The sequence below is a fragment of the Artibeus jamaicensis genome, unplaced genomic scaffold (genome assembly GCF_021234435.1).
Source record: "Artibeus jamaicensis isolate MK-2021 breed Jamaican fruit bat unplaced genomic scaffold, CSHL_Jam_final contig_457, whole genome shotgun sequence".
Classification (NCBI taxonomy): domain Eukaryota; kingdom Metazoa; phylum Chordata; class Mammalia; order Chiroptera; family Phyllostomidae; genus Artibeus; species Artibeus jamaicensis.
Genome location: NW_026521840.1, coordinates 2,961,100 through 2,981,061, shown reverse-complemented (window position 1 = coordinate 2,981,061; position 19,962 = coordinate 2,961,100). Strand labels below are relative to the sequence as shown.

The 19,962-nt window shown below is 38.5% G+C and overlaps 1 protein-coding gene across 6 annotated transcripts in view; it reads left to right on the top strand.

Annotated features, from left to right (window-relative positions):
- Window positions 1–19,962, top strand: part of OPHN1 (oligophrenin 1) — a 271,254-nt gene that overhangs the window by 169,434 nt on the left and 81,858 nt on the right. For all 6 annotated transcript variants that reach the window (XM_053666516.1, XM_053666511.1, XM_053666513.1 and 3 more), the window contains exon 16: window positions 17,625–17,709. In XM_053666516.1, coding sequence (XP_053522491.1) covers window positions 17,625–17,709 — 85 coding nt within the window. The remainder of the gene's footprint in view (window positions 1–17,624; window positions 17,710–19,962) is intronic.

The window sequence follows — 19,962 nt, the reverse complement described above, 5'->3', positions numbered from 1 at the left end:
CACCGGTGACTCCCAAGTTCCCAACTCACCAACTCACGCATGGCTGTAGATTCTGCCAGCAGTAACCAGCCTACACCCATACTGTAGTCTGTCTTAAAAAACTCGTGAGCAATTCCAGGCAGGCTCAGGTGTCAGACACACAGGGAAAAACTGAGTTGTGTAGCTCTAGGATGAGGGCCGTCTTCCCTATGCCCAGCATGTACCAGCTTTCCTGTGGCAAGCCCCACCTCCACAGGGCCAAGTCTTCATCTCCTTTGGCCTTTTGAATTCTACTAGTTCTATCCTGACAACTCCCTGAGACCCTGCCCCACCACAAAGGTCCCCAGACCTCAGTCAGGTGAAGGTTGGCTTTGGTGAACCCTGAGACTTGATGAGTGGTGGCACCCAGGACTGGCGCAGAGTTTCAGTCTGTACTAATCTGATGACCAACATGCCCTTAACTGATGACTCTCAGAACCTGCCTCATGCAACTCGAGTACCACCTGAGGCTTTTCCAGTGCCTGAACCTAACAGGTAGCTGACAGGCAGTGGTGGGTCTTGGGGTGCCTTGGGCCTTTTGCTGACTTGTTCCACCTAGTAGTGGTGGCAGCTAGCCTTGGTGCACATTTGTCCCCTCCCACACACACTGAGGCCTAGCACAGGCAGCTACGAAACATGGATCATTTTGTAGCTCCTAACAGGTAGCCCAGGGCCGGTCATAGGCAGGGCCTGACATTGACCTGCACCTCCAGGTTTCCTCCAAGAGGCCCCAGAACCAACATGTGGGGACTGCCTTCAGACCATGACAGAGCAGCACCCACTGGCTCTGCAAGCGGCATACCCCAAGGGAGGTCTTGGAAAGTACTTAATTAACACTGCTGTAGCAATTTCCATTTTGTGGGGTCAGCTTCCACATAGTAGCATGAGGGTTGCTTTTTCTCCACATCCTTGCCAGTACTTGTTGTTTGTTGATTTATCGATGATATCCATTCTGAGAGGTGTGAAGAGATATGTCATTGTGGTTTTAATGTGCATCTTTCTGATGGTGAGTGACGTTGAGCATTTTTTCAATGTCTATGGACCATCTGTATGTCCTCTGCAGAAGTATCTATTAAGCCCTGGCTGGTGTAGCTCAGTGGATTGAGCAAGAGGCTGTGAACCAAAGAATCGCTGGTTCGATTCTCAGACAGGGCACATGTCTGGGTTGTGGGCCAGGTCCCCATTGGGGGAATGCATGAAAAACAACCACACATTGATGGTTCTCTCCCTTTCTTTCTCCCTCCCTTTTCTTCTATCTAAAAATGAATAAATAAAATAAAAAAGTAAATGTCTATTCAGGTCCTTTGCCCATTTTTTAATTGCATTTTTTTGATGTTGAGTTTTATAAGTTCTTTATAAATTTTTTTTATGTTAACCTTATCAGATGTGTCAGTGAATGTGTTCTTCCAGTCAGTGAATTGTTTTTATTTTGTTGATGCTCTCCTTTGCTGTGCAAACACTTTTTAATTTGATGTAGCCCGATTTGTTTATTTTTTCTTTTGTTTCCCTTGCCCAAGGAGATATATTAGAAAAAAATATTGTTATGAGGAATGTCCAAGATTTTATTGCCTATGTTCTTTTCTAGGATTTTTATGGTTTGAGTCTGACATTTAAGTCTTTAATCTACTTTGCATATAGTGTAAGAAGGTGATCTAGGTTCATTTTGTTTGCATGTATCTGTCCAATTTTCCCAACACCATTTATTGAATACACTATCTTTACTGCATTGTATGTTTTTGCCTCCTTTGTCAAATACCAATTGAACATGAAGGTGTGGGTTTATTATTTGACATACAGGGATACTTTGGTGAAATTGCAGGTTTGAGTCTAGACCACCACAATAAAGCAAACATCTCAACTGAGTCAGTCACATGGATATTTTGACTTCTTAGTGCATATAAAACTTATGTTTACACTGTATATACTATAGTCTCTTAAGTGTGTAATAGTATAATGTATAAAAACCAATGTACATACCTCATTTAAAATGCTTTTGTTGCTTGGATAAGCTCATCATCATGGGAGCATTCAGTGAGTCATCATCTTTTTGCTGGGGGAGAGTTTGCACTTCAATTTGTGAAAAAACAGTATCTGCGAAGCACAATAAAACAAAGCACAAGAAAATGATATATTTCTTTGTATGTGTAAGAATGACCTTATTGATTTTGTTATTTAGACCTCCTATGTCCTAACTTCTTTGTTTACTTTATCTGTTGTGTAATTAAGATGATATGTTAGTCTCTTATTATTTGTGATTCTATTGCTGTCTCCTTGTATTCTATGTCTTTACAATATGAAGTTGGTTGCTATGCTATTTGAGGCACAGATACTTACAACTGTTCTGTTTTCATTTTGAGTATGGCTTTTGGCATTAAAAAGTACTGTTTGTCTCATGTAATGCTTTTTTTGTATTGGAATCTACTTTGTCAGATATTGGTTCCATTTGCCTCATAGATCTTTGTTCCTTCCTTAATTTTCCTCTTATTTCATGTCTCTTTGTCCACTCAATCTCCAAAGGGCATCTCTTCCTTATGTTTTGCCTTCATCTTTTCTAGAAGCAATACCTTTAAGAGACTGCCTTTGGAAGACTGCTTAGAACACCCTTTTCTAAGTGCTCAGATCTACCCTGGCCATTTTTCAGTAATTTTACACTTTGTGTGGATTCTGTTATTCTGGTGCTGCATTTAGATTAATTGTAATCCTCTAAGCCCTTCCTTTCTCAGGAATGAACTTTCCCCAGCATTTCTTTTGCTGTCTGCAGTGGTTAGTGGAGGGGGAATATGAGTGATACCTCACTGGGATTTGGTGTTTATTTTCCTATTACAAGTAATTAGGAAATTTTTCTTTTATGCAGAGGACATGGCTTTGTGTCCTTTTAAGTTTTTCCAGTGTTTCTATTTTGTTTTAGGGAGAATGAGGAAGGTTTAGGTTTGCATGGCCATCAGTACCTTGACATAACCACATCCCATATGATTCTAATGCTTTCCAAAGATTTTAATGCCCATGTATTACTATGATAGCTAAAAGAACCAAACTGTATCAGATCATTTTCTTCTTGTTGAGCATTTCACTAGTTTCCCTTTCTGTGAAGATACATTTATGGATGAGTTAATTCCAACATATTCTTTGGGTAGGTTTGCCAAAGCAGAAGTGTTGCCTCAGGGTTATAAATATTGTTAATAATCCTGATATAATTTGAATCCAGGGAAAACCAGTAGGCCAAAGATGTCCTGTATTTTTAGACCACAAGACGCATCTAGGTTTTAGAGGAGGAAAATAGGAAAAAATTTCTGAAGCAAAAAATGTGGTAAAATATTTAATAATGTAAGTAACATAATATTTCACCAATGTAAATGTAAACAGAACTCAACAGCAGTATTAGCAACCATCATTCCTCCCAAATTGGGGTGTGTGTCTTATAATCCAAAAAATTTGGTATTTATTTTAAGCTGCTCAGTGATGTAGCCTGCACCTTTTTTTGGGTAGCCCCTCTCTCTCCTACATATATAGCTGAAATAGCCGGGAGGCACCAATGTGGCCATTTCTGGTATTTATGACCACTGTGTGCTAATTGGTGGAACTATGGACCATGGCTCATTATTAAATATTCAAAGGTCTCCCACTGCCATAGTTTATAACATGTATTTTTCTGTGGATGGATTGCTATTTTTTCATTGACTTATAAGACACTTCATGTCTGTGACCCAATATATTGTGCAATCTGTTGTCACTGCGCATTTCTAGTTGCTCATTGAGGTCAACAGCAGGCTATTCAGCCTCTCTAGAGTATAGTCTCAAAATTTCCTCACTATGGAATTGACTTTCAACCTCTGTTCGTGGGGTCTGTCCTAGCTTACCATTTAAAACTAAATGTATGACTTAGCTCTTTGTTGCTGTAACCAAATACTCTTTCCTATTTGTTTTTCATTTTCAATTACAGTTTATGTTAATGTTATTTTGTATTAGTTTCAGATGTATGCATAGTGGTTAGACAGTCATGTACTTTACAGAGTGGTCCCCCTGATATTTCAAGTACTGGCCCCATACAGAGTTATTACAGTATTATTGACTACATTCCCTATGCCATACTTTACATCCCCATGTCTATTCTGTAACTATCAATTTGTGCTGCTTCACCATTTTCACTGTGACAAACATGTCTTATAAACTGCAATAACAAAACAAGTAACCTTTCTTTCAGCTCTCCTTTAGTATGATGACATGCCTAAATTTTATAACCAAAGAAGGGGGATGAGTAAGAGCCTGTTCCTTGTTGAAACTGATCAGTTCTCACATTAGTCATTACTGTCTTCATGACTTGTGTCAGAGCCTGATGGGTTCATTTCTGCCTATAATTTCTGTTAGTCACTTCTCTCTCTCTCACTTGATCAGTTTTATCAACTGCAAGTAATCAAAACTGATCTTACTATTTATTCATCCAGAACTTTCACAGTAATATCACTTTTGTTGATTACTTTGGACACTCTGACATGACTCATGTGTATTAGAGGACCTGCTGTACCTTTCTTACTATTTTTTTAAATTTATTTCTTTCCTGTAAAAGTAAGGCAAAGACCATTGTGCCCTTGCTTGGAGTGTTTATAACTTTGACAAGATATTTGTGTGGTTATTTTTACTCTTAATCTTATTATCTATCACATTACGGACAGGAAACCAATCTCATTCTGGAATCACCTTTGAGAAGCTGTTATTAAAAAACAAACAAGCCTTGACTGGTGTGGCTTAGTGGATTGGGCATTTCCCTGCTGACCAAAAGGTCAGAGGTTTGATTCCTAGTGAGGGCACATGCTTGGTTTGCGGGCCAAGTCCTCTCTTGGGGGTGTGTGAGAGGCAACTGATCCATGTTTCTCTCTGACATTGATATTTCTCTCCTTCTCTTTCTCCATCCCTTCCTTCCCCTCTGTAAAAATAAATACATAAAATCTTTTTTAAAACATGCTTAACAGCCCCGTGTCGTGGGAGAGACTATTCACGTGGCCATTGTGTTGAGGCCAAGTGGTCTGCTCTCAGAGGAGAAGCCTGAGCAGCAGTGGAATGTTCTAGGCCAGAGGTGTCAGTCGTTCTGCCTCTGACTAAACACTGATGAGGAATACTTTTATTTTTCTCTAGCTTCAGCCAGCATGTAGATTAACAATGCTTTGATAGTTCAGGATTGCTGCCTAATTAATGAAGATGTAAGCTCCTTGCAGGTAACCTGCCCCTGCGTCCAGCTGAATTCCTTGTATGTACTGCCCGACCGGGACAGGCTGGGGTGAGGCTGCTGAGAGCTGGCAACTCTAGGCCCAGAAGGGCCAGCAGGCCTGCAGGCTGGACTGCTGCCAGCAAACCGGTGGGGCAGCAAAGCTTCCTGGTGTGGCCTGAGAATCCGGGTGTGGTGAGGGAATCAGCTACTGGAGATTAACACTTAATGCATGTGCATTTATTAGTGTGGCTGGGCCTTTTGTACAAAATGTCATAGCTAAAAAAAAGTCATAATGTCACAGTTCAGGATTTTAAAGTAAATAGATTACCAACATTTTTTTCAACAGCTATTAAGCACCCCTCGCCTAAGAAAAGTACAGAGTTTTTCATTAATCTTCAACCTGAAATATTAAAATTCCAGTCTTCATAATCTCTCAGAAAAAAAAAACATGCTTAAAAAACAAACTAGCAAATAAACCCCTACACCTTATTTTGGACCCAGTGAATCAATCTCTTGTCTTAGGATCCAAGGATCTACATTTTATATACCGTACCTCCCCAGATGACTCTGATGTGATTTGGCCCCTGACTATATGCTAATTTGGGACACGTACAGTTTCACTACATGCTCCCCCCTCAAATCATGATCCCAGTATAGCTCTTGAGTGGTCATCTCTGTGCCGGTTTCTAGGACTTCTCAGCCTTGTAACATATTCTTGATGTGCTCCAGAATGCAATGAAAGCTTCATTTTCTTTATGCTCAGAAAGTCATTTCCTAAGCAAGAACTTAGAAAAATTCACTTGTGTTTTTAGTGAATTGTTTGAAGGTTATTTTTTACCTTTAACTCTTCCATTTATTTGACACTGAGTATATTGTTTGGTTGTGAAATAAGAGTCTATCTTATTCTTTCACAAGTAGTTAATTTTCTAAGCTCCGTTTATTGAACATGTCTTCTTTTTTCAATAACTTATAATGCTGCTTTTATTGCATATTAAGTTCTTATATTTACCATGATCATTTTTTCATGAGCTTTTCATTTTTTTCCCACAGGTCTGACTATTCCTGTACTAGTATGACTAGCATATTAATCAGTTTTCTATTGTTATAAGTGGAAAACGAATTGTGCAGTATCTCGGGAAAAAATTCCCGAGACCCACATGGAAGGATGTGGCTCTGCGGTGTGGGTTATTGATGATGTAAAATTAAGGGAGTTCCCCTCCTGAGTTCCCAGTGTCCCACCTTTGTCCATCCCACCATGGGAAAAGTCCAGTCTTGTCCTCAATGGAGTCAACTCAAAAGCCAGGGTCCAGAGTTTTTGCTTCATATTAAAGCTTAGTTCTTTGGAGCCCACAGGCAGCTGCTAAGTTCTCTCAGTCTCCATCCAGGTGGCTTAGCCTGTTACATGCTGCTCTGGTGCAATGGCAGAGTCCACGTGGTCACTGGCTTTGGTGCTGCTGAGGCCACATAGCTAACGGGAGAGAACATGTGAGCTCATGGGATGAGTGTGTTTCCAGGTTGCAGGGAGAGAGGGGAGTTGGAAGACAGAGACAGAGAGAGAGATAGAGACAGATCGATTCTTTGTTCTCCTAGGGTTATAAGCAGAAGTTTGGTTTTGGGATGGATCAGGTGCTTTCTCAAAATGACCATTCAACTTCCCAGGCTTTCATAAGCTTTGGATGGTTTGCAACCCCCTAGTTGAGCTGACAGGCCTCTATAGTCTAGCACCTCTACCTGTGCCCCTCTGATAATCTGGGCGGGGGGGTGGTGGAGAAGGAGTGTTATATTCCTCTTGGCAGAGCACTATGCTGTGTTTCCCTGGAGCGTGAAAAGCTGTAGCTTCTTGGTGAAGCAAACAGGCTTCTGCTTCCCAGTTTATTAAATCCAGTGTCTTACTGCTTTGCTCCTTTTCCTTTTATCAGTATCTCCAGTTAAATACTGACAGTAACACTATTAGGTGGCACAAATTCTCACCAATTACTCTTCTTTTAAAAATTGTTTGTTACTTTTACTAGTTCATTTTCCATGTAAACTTTAGAAATATTGTATCCTGTTCTAGAAAACATGTTTGTTGGCATTTTAATATGAATTGTATTAAATCTAAAACTTAAGTGGAACCAAGTTGATACATTTTCAATATGTAGTTTTTTAAATTTAGAACCACAATGTTTTTCATTTATGTGAATTTTATTTTTTATGTTTTATACTTTTTTTTTAAACATCAATGTATGGTTGCCCCTCGTGCATCCCCTGCTGGGAACTGGCCTGCAACCCTGGCATGTGCCCTGACTGGGAATCGAACTGCGATTGTCTGGTTCGCAGGCCCATGCTCAATCCACTGAGCTACACCAGCCAGGGCTATACTTTTCTTTTGATAAGTCCTGAATAATTATAGAGACTTTATTCCTAGGTTTGATTATATAAATGGCACGCAAAGTCTGGTTGTTTTTTTCTGATTAAGTTTTTGAACTGATTGTGGCTAGTATATAGGGTGTTTATGATTTTTGTATCTTTATTTTCTGATCAGAGATTTTTTAACAAACTTTCTTGTGAATTGTAACAAATTTTCAATCGTTTGTGTTGGTTTTTCAGATAGGCAGTTATGTCAAAGGTAAATAATGATTCCTCTTTTTTCTAACAAGAACATGTAGTTTGCTCTTTCTTGTTTAATTATATTACCTTTTCTGTTTCTGTTTCTTGTTTAATCCCACTAGATAGCCCAGTGGTTCACCACTCTTGCTATTCATTGAAGTCATCAGTAGAGTTTAAAAAAATCAAGGCTCAGCTTCTTAAATTCTCATTTAATTCATGTAAGGCAGAGCCTGGGCATTGTCCTTTTTAAAAGCTTCTCAGATGTTTCCAGGAGAATTGTTGGTCCAAACACTGTGGCTCAATGATAAATAATACTGGTGAAAGCAGAATTCCTTTCTGGCTTCTGGTCCTCAGTTTCAGTGTTTCACCGTTAATTATGGCATGTACTGATCATTTGAGACACATTCAGTGGTGCTGGCAGCAGCTCATACTGGCTTATAAGACCTTGCTGTGCACCTCTTTTCGCACCTTCAAGTTCATTAACATCATGTTGATAGCTTAATTGGCCCCATACCATAGAAATTGGCAAATGCTACAAATCAAGGCTTTCCCCCTCCCCCCAGCCAACATAGTCATTAGTCATTTACCAGTGCACCACTGTAGATATTTTTTTGGTTGAATAAATATTCTTCTATTACTAGGCTAAGGATGATTTTTATCTTTATTACTATTTGAATTTCACTGCAGTCACCTTCAATCATACTGACAACTTCTATCAGCAAAGTTTTAAAACCTTTCTCATAATAAATGTTTTTCTTGGGGGGGTTGTATTTTGATTCATCAGGGTATTTTTCTTTTTTTTGAACAACACTGACATTGCCTAGACCTGATAACATTTCAGTTTGTTTGGTCTATTGCATTATAGACAAGCAGGAGTCATATTTGGGTTTGTAAGATATTAGTGTGAGTTCTTGCCCAAAACCTTCAGGTCCAAATGGGTAAAAAGGGGGAAAATAATTTCTCCAACAGATGCTACTGTGGTGAATCACAGAGTCAGAAGGCATTGCGTTTGGGTGGAAAAGAGCAGTACAGTTACCAACCTAGAGGGTAGATGGACTGCATGTTGTTCAGATAACCCTCTATAAATGCTCTCATGTCATGGAGATGTATATAAGCATTAGGCTATCTCATTGTGGTTTTAATTTGCACCTCTCTGATGGCTAGTGATGCTGAGCATCCGTTCATATGTCTCTGGGCCCTTTGTATGTCATCCTTGGAGAAGTGTCTGTTCAGAGATAAGTGGAACCTAATCAACAAAACAAACAAACAAACAAGCAAGCAAGATATAACGAGAGACATTGAAACAAAGAACAAACTCACAGTAACCAGGGGGAGGGAGATAATGGGGGAAAATAGGGGAAGGGTTGTCAGGGAGCATGTATAAAGGACACATGGACAGAGCCAAAGTGGGGTAGGATTGAGAGTGGGAGGTGGGGATGGGTGGGGCTGGAGGGAGTGGTAGGGGGAGAGTGGAGACAACTGTACTTGAACACCAAAAAAATAATTTTTTTTCCAAAAAAGAATTAGGTTATCTAAAGGTGGGATTTGCATTCTTTGAGAAGTACTTGGAATGCAGAATCATAATCTTGTCAGTTACATGCTGACCCATGTGCTTTACAATCAAGTGAGGTACACTTGGGGTGGATAGCCTCACTTGATTGCCAATTAAGGAGCCTCAATAGGACAAACACCTGGCTAAATTTTTTATTTAATTATTTTTCAACTACAGTTTTCTGTCTTTTACTCCCATCCCAGCGCCCCCCCTCGTGCTCCCTACCTCCCTCCCATTTCCACCCCCCTTAGTTGTTGTCCATGTGTCCTTTATGCTAGTTCCTGTAAATCCTTCCCCTTTTTCCCCTGAAATTCCCTCCCCTCTCCCCTCTGGTCGCTGTCCCCCTGTTCTCTATTTCAGTGTCATTGTTTTTATTTTGCTTGCTTGTTTGTTTTGTTGTGTAGGTTCCTGTTAAAGGTGAGATCATATGGTAGTTGTCTTTCACCGCCTGGCTTATTTCACTCAGCATAATGCTTTCCAGTTCCATCCATGCTGTTGCAAAGGGTAGGAGCTCCTTCTTTCTTTCTGCTGCATAGAATTCCATTGTGTATACGTACCATGATATTTTGATCCATTCATTTGCTGATGGACACCTAGGTTGCTTCCAGCTCTTGGCTATTGTAAGTTCTGCTGCTATGAACACTGGGGTGCATAGGTTCTTTTGGATTGGTGTTTTAGGGTTCTTAGGATATAATCCCAGCAGTGGAATTGCTGGGTCATAAGGCAGGTCCATTTTTAGTTTTTTTAGAAAATTCCATACTGTTTTCCATAATGGTTGTACCAGTCTGCAATCCCACCAACAGTGAACTAAGAACCCCTTTTCCCCACAACCTCTCCAACATTTGTTGTTTGTTGCTTTGTTTGTGATGGCCATTCTGACTGGTGTAAAGTGGTATCTCATTGTGGTTTTAATTTGCATCTCTCTGATAGCTAGCAGTATTGAGCATCTTTTCATGTGTCTCTGGATCTTCTGTATGTCCTCCTTGGAGAAGTGTCTGTTCAAATCCTTTTCCCATTTTTTAATTGGGTTATTCGGCTTCTTAGAGTGGAGTTCTTTGTACATTTTGGAGATTAAACCCTTGTCTGAGGTATCTTTGGCAATTACGTTTTCCCATACAGTTGGTTGTCTTTTTATTTTAATCTCATCAAAATAAAAAGCTTCTGCATGGCTAAAGAAAACAGTGTTAAAATAAAAACACCTGGCTAAATTGATGGCCATTGTACATTCACTGAAAGTGAAACAATACTTGGATGGGGCCAAGATTTTACACAAATAAGGCTGCAGTGTGCTTCAGATCACACACCAAGGTCCATTTTATATTGGAGGATATATCCTTCTCATTCCAGCAATTAAAATGGTGATTCCTGTAGCCAGAATTCCTTTGCCTTTTCCCATGGAAAAAGATGGAGTCTGCCTCGTATATGCCATACACTGTTCTGGGAGAAAAAAGTTCTATAGGTGCACTGGACACACACAGGCACAGACTGAGTGGTTGCCTCTCTGGAGGGTGCAGGCAGTAAACCTTTGGGGGCATCACCATAGTTGTTTCTCTGCCATCATGCAGAGTGTAAGAGCTATGTGGGTATGGCTATCTCCATGTATATTTTCATGTATGGAAGCAAAGGGTCATTGTGATGGCCAGGACCATCACAGACAGCCCCCAACTAGTGCGATGCCCAGGGAAGCTGTTGGAGCAGGGCTGCCACCATGTCTCCAGACTAGCAGAACCACATGTCTGTAGTTCCCACATGGGAGAACCCCAGGCATTGAACTCTAAGGCAGGAGAGTTGCAGCGTGGGCTGTGCCTGACAAACGCATGGGAGTGGGGCTGCCCAAAGCCTTGGGAGCAGAAGCAGCACCCTAGTGGGTGTGGTGCAGAAGGAGGGATCCCCACCCCAGTGGGCCCTTAAGCTTTTAGACTTGCTCAAAGACCTGTTATCCCTTTTTTATTTCCTCTTTCTGGTTTGGAATGGGAATGTTTGTTCTGTGCCTGTTCCACCATTGAATTTTGGAAGCACCTAACGTGTTTAACAGGTTCACAGGTGGAGAGCAGTTTCCTCAAGATGAATTATCTCACCCATATCTGATTTAGATGATATTTACATGTGACATTTGGCCTTGAATTTTTGAGTTGATGTGGGGAAGAATGAGCTTTCGGAAATATAGGGATGAAATGAATGTATTTTACTTGTGAAAACAACATGAAATCGAGGGGGCAGTAGAGGTAGAATGCTGTGATCTGAAGGTGTTCCCTAAACTTCATATTGAATCTTGACCCCCCCCCCAACATTAATGGTGTTAGGCAATAGAGTCTTTTGGAGGTGATGGGGGATCATGTGGGTTCATGAGATAAATGCTGTTTTATAAGAGATTCCAGAGCGAGAAGCCTGCAGGCTATAACACAGAAGATGTGTCTTCACCAGACCCTGACTATGCTGGCACCTTGGTCTTGGACTTCCACATCTAGAACCGTGAAAAATAAATTTCTGTTTATAAGTCACTCAGTCCCTGGCATTTTGTTAGTGTAGCCTGAATCAAGGCATTCACTTACTGTCTTGATTACCATAGCTTTATAATAAGTCTTAAAGTTGGATAGTACTAGTGCTGAGACTGTTCTTCTTCCCCAATATTGCGTTGCCTATCTGTTGCCTTTCCATATAAACTTTCAGGTTAGTTTTTGATATCCACAGGGTCACTGGCTGGGATTTTGAGTGGGATTGCACTGAATGTATAGATGAAGTTAGGAAGAACTGCCATACCGAGACTTTCTACCCATGTATATGGAATATCTCTCCATTGATTTAGATCCATGATTTATTTTAGCAGGGTTTTATACTCTTCTTCATATAGCTCTTGTACAATTTTGTTAGGTTTATATCTAAGAATTTCATTTTTGGGATACTGATGTAAGTGATGTTATTTTTTCTCATTTCATATTTCAATCATTGCTGCTATACACAAAATTAATTGACTTGTTTATTACCTTGTACCCTGCAACCTTGCAGTTATTTAGGTCCAGGAGTTTTGTTGTCATTGTTGATGGTTTGTGATGGTGGTCATTTCATTTGTGAACAAAGGCAGTTTTAATTCTTCCTTCCCAGTCTGTATGCCTTTTCTTTTTTCTTTTCTTCTCTTATTTCATTAACTAATATTCACTGCAGTGTTAAATAGGAGTGATGAAAGAGGATGTCTTCACTTCATTCCTGATCTTAGGGGGGAAAGCATTCTCTCTTTCACTATTAAGTATAATGTTAGCTGTATGTTTTTAATAGATGTTCTTTATCAAGTTGTGTTCTCTCTCCCCCCTCTCTCTCTCTCCCACCCCCAGTTTACTAAGAGTTTTTTTTAATGTAATTAGGTATTAGATTTGTCAATTGCTTTTTCTGTATCTATTCACATGATCATATGCTTTTTTTCTTTAGCTTATTAATGTGGAGATGGATAACACAAATTGATTTTTGAAAGCTTAATCAGCCTTATATACCTATAATAAATCCCATTTGGTTGTGGGATTTATACAGTGTTGTATTGTATTTGCTAATATTTTGTTCTGGATGTTTGCATTTATATTCGTAAGAGATATTCCATCTGTAGTTTTCCTTGGTTGTTATGTCTTTGTGTGGTTTTGGTATTAGAGTAATGCTGGCCTCATAGAATAAGTTAGGCAATACTCCCTTTGATTCTATTTTTCTGGAAGACACTGCAAAGAATGGTATAATTTCTATCTTAAATGTTTGGTAGGATTTATAAGTTAACAAATCTGGGTCTGATGCTTTCTGTTTGGGCAGGTTACTAGTCATTGGTTCAGTTTCTTTAATAGCTATCAGTCTATTTAGATTTTCTATTTGTGTGTGTGTGTGTGTGTGTGTGTGTGTGTGTGTGTGTGTGTGTGTGAATTTTGATAGAATGTGTCTTTGGAGAAATTGGTTCATTTCATCAAGGTGTCCCATTTATGGTCATAGAGCTCTGTATAATACCCTTGATTTCCCTTTCAGTGTCCATGGGATCAGTAGTGAATATCACTCTTTCATTTCTGACATTAGTTATTTGTTTCTTCTCTTTTTGTTTCTCAATTAACCTAGCTAAAGGGTTATCAATTTTCTTGATGTTTTCAAAGAACTGTCTTTTGGTTTTGTTGATTTTCTTTATTGATTTCCTGTCTTTAATTCCATGGATATCTGATCTAATTTTTATTATTTCTTCTGCCTCCTTTAGGTTTTGTTTGTTCTTTTTGTAGTTTCATAAGGTGGACGTTTAAAGTACTGATTTTGGCTCTTCCTACTTGTCTAATATATGTATTTAATGCTATATATTTCTCTCTGAGCATTGCTTTTGCTGCACCCCACACATTTTTATAAGCTGTATTTTTATTTTACTTTAGTTTGAAATGTCTTAAAAATTCTTTTGTGATTTCTATGACTGACATGTTATTTAGAAGTGCATTGTGTAATTTCCAAGTATTTTGGGAGTTTTCAGATATCTTACTGTTACTGCTTTCTAGTTTAATACATTGTAATGAGAGAACAGATTTTGCATGACTGCTATTCTTTACATTTGTTGAGGTGTATTTTATGGCCCAGAATGTGGTCTGTCTTGGTGAATGTTCCATCTGGACTTGAGATGAATGTGTATACTGCTGTGCTGGATGAAGTGGTCTATTCACGTCAATTAGATTCAGCTTATTGGTGGTCCAATTCAGTTCAATTACATCCTTTCTAATTTTCTGCCTGCTGGATCTGGTGTTAAAGTACCCAGAAATAATAGCTGATTCACATCATTGGCATTATATCAGTTTTTTTCTCATGTATTTTGATGCTTTGTTGTTGATGGTATACCTGGTAAAGATTGTTATCTTCTTAAAGAATTAATCTTTTTAGGTAATGGCTTTCTTTGTCCCTGATAATTTTTCTTGATCTGAAGTCTGCATTGTTTGAAATAAATAGAGCTACTCCTGCTTTGTTTTTATTAGTGTTAGCATGGTATATCTTTTTCTGTTTTTTAATATTTAATTTACATGTTTCCTTACATTTAAAGTGGACTTCTGGTAGGCAATATACAATTGAGTCTTGCTTTTTTAAATACACTGACACTCTTTGTCTTTTAATCAGTATCTTTATATCATTGATATTTCAAATGATTACTGTTACAGTTGGATTAAAATCTGTCATATCTCTTATTGCTTTCTATTCATTATCCTTATTCTTTATTTCTCTTTTTGTCTGCCACTTTTTTTCTGCATTCTCTGGGTTTGAGTATTTTATATGATTCTAGTTGTTTCTTTTGTTATCCTATGGATTATACTGGAAAAAATGGAAAGGAAAAATGGATTATACTGGAAAAAATATATAAGGAAAAAATGTTTTTGTGAAACATTTTTTAGCATTTTCCCATGCATTTATAACATACACTTATAACTTATCCAAGTGATTTTATTTTTTAAAAGATTTTTATATATTTACTTTTAGAGACGGGGTGGGAGGGAGAAAGTGAGGGAATAAAACATTGATGCAAGAAAGAAACATGGATCGGTTGCCTCTTGTATGCACCTTGACCTGGGACTCAACCTGTAACCCAGATATGTGCTGACTGGGAATCGAACCAGCAACCTTTTTCTTTGTGGGACAATGCCCAAACAACTGAGCCACACCAGTCAGGGTCTGAGTCCTCTTTTAAATAACACTAAAGCACTACACAAGTAGTATTAGTACCTTATAGCAGAGTATTCCTAGTTCTTCTCTTTAATCCCTTATAACACTGTTTTTATTAATTTCCCTTATTTATAAGCTATAACCCCTGAATGCCTTGTTCCTATTATTTTGAACTTTTACCTGTTAGATCAATTAAGAATAAGAGAAATTAAAGGTTTTACTTACCATCATTTATTTCTCCTTTCATACTCTTTTGTTCTTTATGTAGATCTGAGTTATTGACCTATAGCTTCCTCTGTAAAGAACTTCTTTTAATGTCTTTTTGAAAGGCAGGCGCAATGGTAACAAATTTCCTCATTGTTTGTTTAAATGAGAAAGTATTTCTCCTTCACTCCTGAAAGATAATTTCACTGGGTACAGAATTCAGTCTGGTCTTCTTTTCTTTTAACACTTTACATATTTTCCTCCACTCTCTTCTTGTGTGGTTTCTGAAGAGAAGTGTGATGTTACTCTTACCCGTGCTCCTCCTTTGGTAAGGTGGGGTTTTTTTCCTTCTGGCTTCTATCAAGATTTTTTCTTTGCTTTTGATACTTAGTGGAAATATGATATGCCTAGGTATAGATGTTTCAGTATGTATTCTGCTTGGTTCTGTGGTTTCTGAGCTTCCTGCATCTGTGGTTTGTTGTTTATCATCAGTTTTGGGAAATTCTCCCTCTTTATTCCTTCTGATATTTCTGCTGTTTCATTTCTATATCTTCTCTCTCTGGTATTCCCATTACACGTAAGCTATACCTTTTGTTATTGCCCCAGAGTTCTTGGATATTCTGTTCTCAGTAATTCTTTTTTTCTCTTTGCATTTTAATTTTGGAACTTTCTGTTAACATTTCTTCAAGCTCACTGATTGTTTTCTCAGCTGTGTCTAGTCCATTGATGAGCATAATGAAGGAATTCTTTTTTATTACTGTGTTTTTTAAAAAGATTTTATTTATTTATTTTTAGAGAGAGGGAAGGGAGAGAAAAAGAGAGGGAAAGAAACATCAATGTGTGGTTGCCTCTCATGTGCTCCCTACTGGGGACCTGGACCACATCCCAGGCATGTGCCCTGACTGGGAATTGAAGCAGCAACCCTTTGGTTTCCAGGCCAGTACTCAATCTTTTGGATCACACCAGCAGAGCTATTACCATGTTTTTGGTTCTAGAATTTCCTTTTGTTTTTTTCTTATAGTTTCCATCTCTCTGATTATATTATCCATCTCCTCTTTTATGTTGCCATCATTATAGACCTTAGCATAGTAATCATAGTTGTTTGAAATTCCCAGTGTGATAATTCTAACATCTCTTTCATATTCCTGTCTGGTTCTGATGTTTGCTGTGTGTCTTCGAATTATGTTTTTTTTTTGGTTTGCTTGTTTTTTAGTATCTCCTGTAATTTTGTGTTATAAGCCAGATACGATATAATGTGTAAAAGGAATTGAGGTAAACAATTCCTTAAGTGTCATACATTGTTTATCTGGCCAGGGGTTAGCCCGAGTTAACTGCTTGTTGTGTTTATAGGCCAGGGGCCAAACTTACCTCTGGTGCCCTTGCTTTTATTTCCCCTGTTTTCTTTGGTTTCCCCCAGAGACTTAAATACTATCTGAGAAGCATAGTTATTTTAGTCATATATCCATGTTATCATCCAGGAAGCCTGTTGATGTGGTGGTAAGGTATCAGGAGAGGGGTAGCATTCTACAGTCCTCTAATTACAGCTTAGTCTTTTAGTGAGCCTTTGCCCCTGGCCTGTGACCTTCATAAGTGCTTCTCATTTTTATTTTGGTTTTCCTACTTAGAAGAGACAGGAAGGGAAGCTGGTCTATAGTTGAGAATTTCCTTTTTCCTGGATCAGTTAAGCTCTGGTAAACCCTCGATATATTAGGGTCTGGTAAAATAGTTTCTCTTGAGGGCAGGGCTTGTTTAGAAGAATGGAATGTTCTGTGCATATTATTTAAAAGGCTACTTTTTCTCTCCTCTCAGAAGCATGAAAACATGAGAGATTTTTCTCAGATCTTCACTGTAAGAACTTGATGGGGCCCCTGGAGGTAAAACTCACAGAAGTATGGGGTTCCTTTCCCCTAGGACTACGCACCTGTAGAACTTTTCAATCTCAAACTTGTCCACACCAAGTCTCTAGCAATTTATCAGTTACAGATCAGGCTTTCCTAACCCCGTATTTGTTCCCAAGGAGTTTTCTGCTCTTGAGCCTCTACTCTAGTGAGTTTTGATTCTCTGTATAAGCCTGTCTATCTCTTCAGTTTTGGGGATAGTAGTTCACCCTATGTATGACTTCAGTCCTCCGATTGATCTAAACCCAGTTTATTTTTTGCTTGTTATATATTTTTCCTTGTTGTGTGAATGGGAGAGATGATCTCCAAGGTCCTTCCATGCCTGACTGATATAAATCCAAGGGAATTTTTAAGACATCGATCGAATACATTTTTTGTAAAGTTTTCATCTCTTGAAAACTGTTTAGAGTAATTATCTTTTAATTAATGCACTTTATTTTTCTTTTAAAAGGATAAAAGGTAAGATCTTTGGAACATTAACTCCCCCCCCCTTTATTTTTTTGTCAAATAGATCCTAAATGCCCAGGAGATGTTGATTTTCATAATAGTGACTGGGACATTAAGACAATCACCAGCTCCTTGAAATTCTACCTCAGGTATGCCTGATAGGACTGGGGTCCTTGCTTTTCACAGTTAATGAAATGTGTGTGCATGGAGATTGGAGTTAACGTGGTCCTGGTTCCAGGATATTGGGTCAGATTGCTAAAGAAAAAGCAAGTGAAAAGGATTTCTGTTAAAGAATGTGCATTAGAAAACATTTTTTTTTAATCTGGGAATTTAAGCAAGGGAAGCCTCAAATTAATAGAACCGTTCTTGAAAAATGACTTTTTTAGAAGAAAATTATTTTATTTATTTTATTTTTTTGAGTTTATTGGGGTGACATTGGTTAATAAAATTATATAGGTTTTAGGTGTACAGTTCTATAATACATCATCTGTATGTTGTATTCTGTGTTCACTACCCCAAGTCAAGTCTCCTTTCATCACCATTCATCCCTCCTTTACCTTCTTCTACCTGGCCCCACCCCCTTTCCCTCTGGTACTCGCCCTACTTTTGTCTGTGTGTGTTTGTATGTGGATTTCATAGCTCATGCTTTAATTGATATAATGGAAAAAAACAATAAAATACAACCTTAAAAATATTGGAATTAAATTAAGTGACAATGGTAGGGGAAAAAAGTTTACTTTCCAGCAAATTTGGGGGATTCAAAATGATGAATATATTGTTCAGTTTATTAGCATAAATTTATATTATATAAAAGTATTTGTTACATATATGTTTTTATTTTAAAAAATATTTTACTTATTTAATTTTAGAGGGAGTGGAAAGGAAGGAGAAAGAGAGGGAGAGAAACACCAATGTGTGGTTGCCTCTCTAGCGCTCCGTACTGGGGACCTGGCCCCCAACCCAGGCATGTGCCCTGACTGGGGATCAAACTGGTGACCCTTTAGTTCACAGGCTGGCACTCAGTCCACTGACTCATACCAGCCAGGTGTTACATATATATTTTTTTAAACACATTCACTTCTTACCATTCTTTATTCTTTTAAAATTTTTATTGTTGTTCAAGTACAGTTTTCTGCCTTTCACCCCCTACCTGTCCCCCCCACCCCATCTATCCCCACATCCCTCCCCTGCTTCTACCCCACCTTGGTTTTGTCCATGTGTTATTTATAGTTGTTCCTGAAAACCCTTCACCCCTTCTTTATATTCTATAGTATGTATCATATTTTCTGTGCTAAAATGTCTTCTTTTCAATTATTGTACTTTTTAGTCATTAAGATAGATACTTAAGCTCTGGGAAGTATCATTAATCCAAAATAGATTGGGTTCCAGATATCGCTGTTAAATGACCTTCTGCTGTGGCGTAATTCTAAAATGTTATATAAACATGAATGCTTTCTCCAGGAGTATTTCTCTTGCCTCTGTCAAATAAAAAAGATACTATTGTTGGAGCGTATATTGAATGCCAGGCTGTGTTTTCCTTGCTTACACTGACAACAACATCATTGTTTTGTTTTTTTCCTCATGGTGACCTTCTATAAGGTAGGAGGTGTTAGTACTCATTTTACAGATGAGGAAATTGAAGTGCATCTCCTCCCCTATTAAGTAGTATCCATGGTCACAGCTCACATTATTTAAATCTAAATATCTCTGCCTTTTAAGGCCATGCGTATTGGAGCCTCTTCTTCCCTTATTCCTTACTGCCAGGGACTGTGGTCTTCTTGGAGTTGCTTGGGTAATTTATTAAAGATAAGGAAAAATCTATGATGCATACTTTCAAGAGACTTGTGATGGTAAGAATAGTGAGTGTAAGTGACTCTGTAGCCTTCTTTAAAGGAGTCATTTTTTGAAGTTTTATGTAGCTTAAATCCCTTCACACATTACATCTTCATTCATCCCTCAATAAAAGTGTGGCCCTTGTGAAAGGTGGGAAGATCAAGGCTGAAAGTGTGAGTGGGTAGCACCCCCAATAGGAGATGTTAGTCCTTAAGACTTTTATTTATAGGCCTTTAATAGGCACTAGCCAGTCAACACTCTTAAGATTTCTCAAAGATATCAGTATTTTCAGAGTGGGCCTCCTCCATGTTTTGGGTAGGTAACTCACCCATTATTTGCAGCATTTCCAGAAAAATACTCTAAAAACTATCCCTTCTCTTTCCTATGTCTTTGATCTTTCTCATTCATCTGGTCCTTTCCTTCCAGCATATAAATTTACACCAGTAGTGCACATCTCTTTCATTCAATCCACCATTTGCTAAATCATTCAGTAAACATGTCCTGAGTGCCTACTCTAAGTGTAGCATAGTGTTAGGCTGTAGGCATGCAGCTGTGAGTAGATACAGTCA